The 3,994-nt window shown below is 54.2% G+C and overlaps 1 protein-coding gene across 1 annotated transcript; it reads left to right on the top strand.

The window, feature by feature from the left end:
* The first annotated feature begins 321 nt into the window (after nt 1–321).
* Nucleotides 322–2,607, top strand: LOC100832038 (mannan endo-1,4-beta-mannosidase 2). Its single transcript, XM_003569751.4, has 4 exons — nt 322–1,086; nt 1,213–1,335; nt 1,493–1,707; nt 1,801–2,607. Exons 1-4 carry the CDS (start codon nt 487–489, stop codon nt 2,201–2,203), a joined length of 1,341 nt encoding a protein of 446 aa, XP_003569799.1. The 5' UTR covers nt 322–486; the 3' UTR covers nt 2,204–2,607.
* The last annotated feature ends 1,387 nt before the right edge of the window (nt 2,608–3,994 follow it).

Raw genomic sequence — 3,994 nt, 5'->3', positions numbered from 1 at the left:
TCTTTACTCTTTGCTCTTGCCCTTTCTCAGTTTCTCTTTCATTCCCCCACCCCCTCCAGGTAATCGGAAATATGCAACTTAGCACAATCGCATAATCCCATGACGCAAACATACAAAGGTTCCAGATATAATCAAGACCTAGGTTAGGATTCAATTTTTTTTGTAACAACTTTCTGTTCATACTGATTGTACATTTTTTTCCAGGGGAAATTAGAATTACACATTCCTGAAGGTCCTGTAAGCAAAGTAAGCACATCATCAGTCTTTAACTCCGGTCATCGGCTCGTCGCAGAATAACTGTTTGCCTCAGCCATCACCGAGCTAAAGCTAATCTACCAGTGCATCTCAGGCCCCAGCTACACAGTCCTACTGCACAGCCGCTGCCCCCTGCTCCAGTCCCACCTTCTAGAAGTAGAGGTTCGATCCCACATCCCCGAATGGCGTCCCACTAGCTCCCCCCCAAGAACACCCCCGTCGGCAGCAAAAATGGCGGCGTGCAACGGCCTGTTCCTGTACCACATCCTGGGCCTGGCCTCCCTCCTGGCCGTGTTCTACTTCTCCCTCCTCGGCGAAGTGGACCTCCGCGGCCCCCTCCTCCCTTCCTCGCCCGCCGGCTCCCACAACGCGTCCTCGTCCCCGCAGCCGCCCTTCGTGGAGCGGCGCGGCACGCAGCTGTTCCTGGGCGGCCGCCCGTTCTACATCAACGGGTGGAACTCGTACTGGCTCATGGACCAGGCCGTGGAGCCGTCCAGCCGGCACCGCGTGTCCGCCATGTTCCGGGCCGCCGCGGGCATGGGCCTCACGGTGTGCCGCACCTGGGCCTTCAACGACGGCACCTACAACGCGCTCCAGCTCGCCCCTGGCCGCTTCGACGAGCGCGTCTTCAGGGCCCTGGACCGGGTGCTCGCCGAGGCGCCCCGCCACGGCGTCAGGCTCGTCCTCAGCCTCGCCAACAACCTCGAGGCCTACGGCGGCAAGACGCAGTACGTGCGGTGGGCGTGGGAGGAAGGGATCGGCCTCAGCTCCTCCAATGACTCCTTCTTCTTCGACCCCGCCATCCGCGACTACTTCAAAGTCTACATCAAGGTCCGTTTTTTGCGGCATCGAGCACCTACAGAGCTTTGGCTAGATTAATTTGCTAGGACTGTTGTGGATGAAAGAAAAGGTGTCGGTGACAATTTTGCATTTTCTTTCCTTTTCTTTTTCGAGCAGGCATTGCTGACAAGGAAGAATCACTTGACCGGGGTGCTGTACAAGGACGACCCTACCATCTTGGCGTGGGAGCTGATTAACGAGCCGAGATGCATCACCGATCCGACCGGCAACACTCTGCAGGTGAGTCGATGCTGCTAGCCTACCACATTTTCTTGTCATTCTGCGTCGACATTCGACAAACAATTCTTCGTGCGAAATTGATATACTCCAGCTTGTAACTGTCGTACCGACGGTCATTCTGAATTTCTGATTTGGTTGTGAATTGTGATGGGGGCAGCGGTGGATCGAGGAGATGGCGGCGTACGTGAAATCGATCGACAGGAAGCATCTGCTGACCGTCGGCACCGAGGGGTTCTACGGCCCGACGAGCACCCCCGACAAGCTCAACGTCAATCCGGGGCATTGGTTCAACAACTACGGCCTGGACTTCATTCGCAACTCCATGGTCTCAGACATCGACTTCGCCTCCATCCACCTTTACCCTGACACCTGGTACCCATCGATCAGTAAATCACCACACAATTTTTTTTCCTCTCTCAAGCCGAAGCACCTAAATTAACAGATCGAGGACAAATAAAATTGCAGGCTGCTGGACGCCAAGCTGGAAGAGAAGATCAAGTTCGTGGGGCAATGGATGAGCTCCCACTTCGAGGACGGGGAGAAGGAGCTTGGCAAGCCCGTGCTGCTGACAGAGTTCGGGCTGTCGCACATGACCAAGGGCTTCGAGCAGTCGCACCGGGACGCCCTGTACAGGGCGGTGTACGACATCGCCTACGCGTCCGCCGAGAGGGGCGGCGCCGGCGCCGGCGCATTCGTGTGGCAGCTCGCCGCCGAGGGCATGGAGGACTACCACGACGGCTTCTCCATCGTGCCGAGCGAGACGCCGTCGATGCGCGCGCTGCTCAAGGAGCAGTCGTGCCGGATGGCCGCGCTCAGGCACGGGGAAGCAGCGGAGGCCAAGAGGATCCTCAGGACGGTGTGCGGCTGATCTTCTTCTTTTTTTGTCGTCCTCTCCGTCGGTGGAGCCAGGAATTGCGTTGCGTGCCGGGGAAAGCGGTACTACGAAATGGGGGGGATGGATCATGGACGGATGGAAGAAATCCGGAAATTCCGTGCGTGTGCCTGGCCAAGGGTAACGTGCTGCTCGGCGCCGACGACGTCGGCAGATCTGCATACCTGACCCACTAGCGTTTCTGTATTTCCTTTCCTGTGTGCCCTTGACCTTCGATATTGAAGTCGTTGTCGAGTGGCAGAAGAGGCTAATTATATATAGTCCTCGAATAGTGTTTTTTTTTTGCGTCTGCACGAGAGTTTATTTATATGTTTGTAAGCATAAGAAAATAGAGGATGTACTGCGTGGAAATAGAGCGCCGACAGATCTTGTGAGCGTACTGTCGCTAACTGAACCCAAGTGGTCACAGAACAGATATTGCATATCTAACATAGAAACCTACCAGTAGGAAATTGCTTTTACGATTTGAATCTGGTGCCCTGGTCTCATCAATTTCCTCGGTAATCAAGCGCCAATGAGCATCATGCGAAGCTGATTCAGTAGTAAAAAACAACAGAGCGACACAGGAGCGAGATCGAAGCGCCAGACCAGCTCAGGCACGGTCGCACGGATGCAGGGTGCTGCCAAGACAAAACAGACCACATCCAGACAGGGGATCAACGGCATCGTACTGCGAGGACACGGGCGAGCGAGTTGGGCCAGGAAAGGAAACGGTAGTAGCAACAGATCAAGGGCCATCTGAAGTTCCATAATCCATACGCGCAACATTCGCCGGAAGAGAAGTGACATGAGTAAGAAGCGGTGGTGGGTGGGAAGAATGGGACGGAAGGGGGCAGCACGTACGGCGAGGTTGGCGACAAGGAACGCTCCAGGAGTCGGCCTCCACTGCAGCGTCGGCGCGTCATCTCGATGGCAACGGATTCTGGAACACCAAGGATATGGAACCGCAGGCCCGCGAGGTGGGATACCATATGGGCCGAACGGTTGGTGTGATTAAATAGTTGGGCCTAATGATGGGCTTTACTTGCGAGCATCCGGAGTTCGGGCCTCCAGAAACTACTGCCTTTAGAGCCTGTTTGCTAAACGTTCCAGCTTTCCATTAAGCTCAATGATAGTCATTCGTTTTCCCTTTTCTTTTTGCGAAGCACTTATTCCCCGCGAAGGAAAAAATCTACTACTCCGTACTCAGTAAATGGTCCAGCTGCAGATACACGCAACATATTCCATATTCCACTTTCCAAGTCCACTCTTCTAGATTGTTAACCCTCCTAGCTAGTTAGCGAATCCAAGTTAATTTCCAAGGCACAATCCAACGCAAACAGCGTATGCGGTCAAAGGGAAATAATCTCCGACCGATTCGCAGGGCGGCTTAACGTCAGGACTGTCGGCCATTGCTGCCACCCACACGTACGCTCATGCACATTTGGACGATTTCCCATTGCTCTTCGTCACACGCTCACTACCATTTCAAGAGGCACTAGCCGGTGGCAGAATAATTGAATCGCGACTTACCTTTGGACCGCGAGGCCGGTTCCGCCCATCTTTTCACCTTGTGGTACTGTGGTACGTATAGTACATGTTTAATCGAGCTGGATCCACCGGCCATTACACTTTTATAACTTTCCTACAGAGAATCTGGCATTCTGGCAAGACAAGCAGCAGTGAAGCACTACAGGATTCTTCCCAATCCCAGCTCGAAACAGGAGGAGCTTGGTGGGGGTTGCACTCGTGGTACAATGCCAAATTGGGCAGATACTCGATCGACAT

Source organism: Brachypodium distachyon, chromosome 2 (genome assembly GCF_000005505.3).
Source record: "Brachypodium distachyon strain Bd21 chromosome 2, Brachypodium_distachyon_v3.0, whole genome shotgun sequence".
Classification (NCBI taxonomy): Eukaryota; Viridiplantae; Streptophyta; class Magnoliopsida; order Poales; family Poaceae; genus Brachypodium; species Brachypodium distachyon.
The sequence above is the reverse complement of the archived record's forward strand: the minus strand, read 5'-3'. Positions and strand labels throughout refer to the sequence as shown.

Bases quoted from the DNA above. Each gene is read 5' to 3' on its own strand.
- LOC100832038 (XM_003569751.4), top strand. From the start codon at position 487: ATGGCGGCGTGCAACGGCCTGTTCCTGTACCACATCCTGGGCCTGGCC. The intron at 1,087-1,212 runs GTCCGTTTTTTG...TTTTTCGAGCAG, and splicing joins ACTTCAAAGTCTACATCAAG to GCATTGCTGACAAGGAAGAA. The intron at 1,708-1,800 runs GTACCCATCGAT...ATAAAATTGCAG, and splicing joins CACCTTTACCCTGACACCTG to GCTGCTGGACGCCAAGCTGG.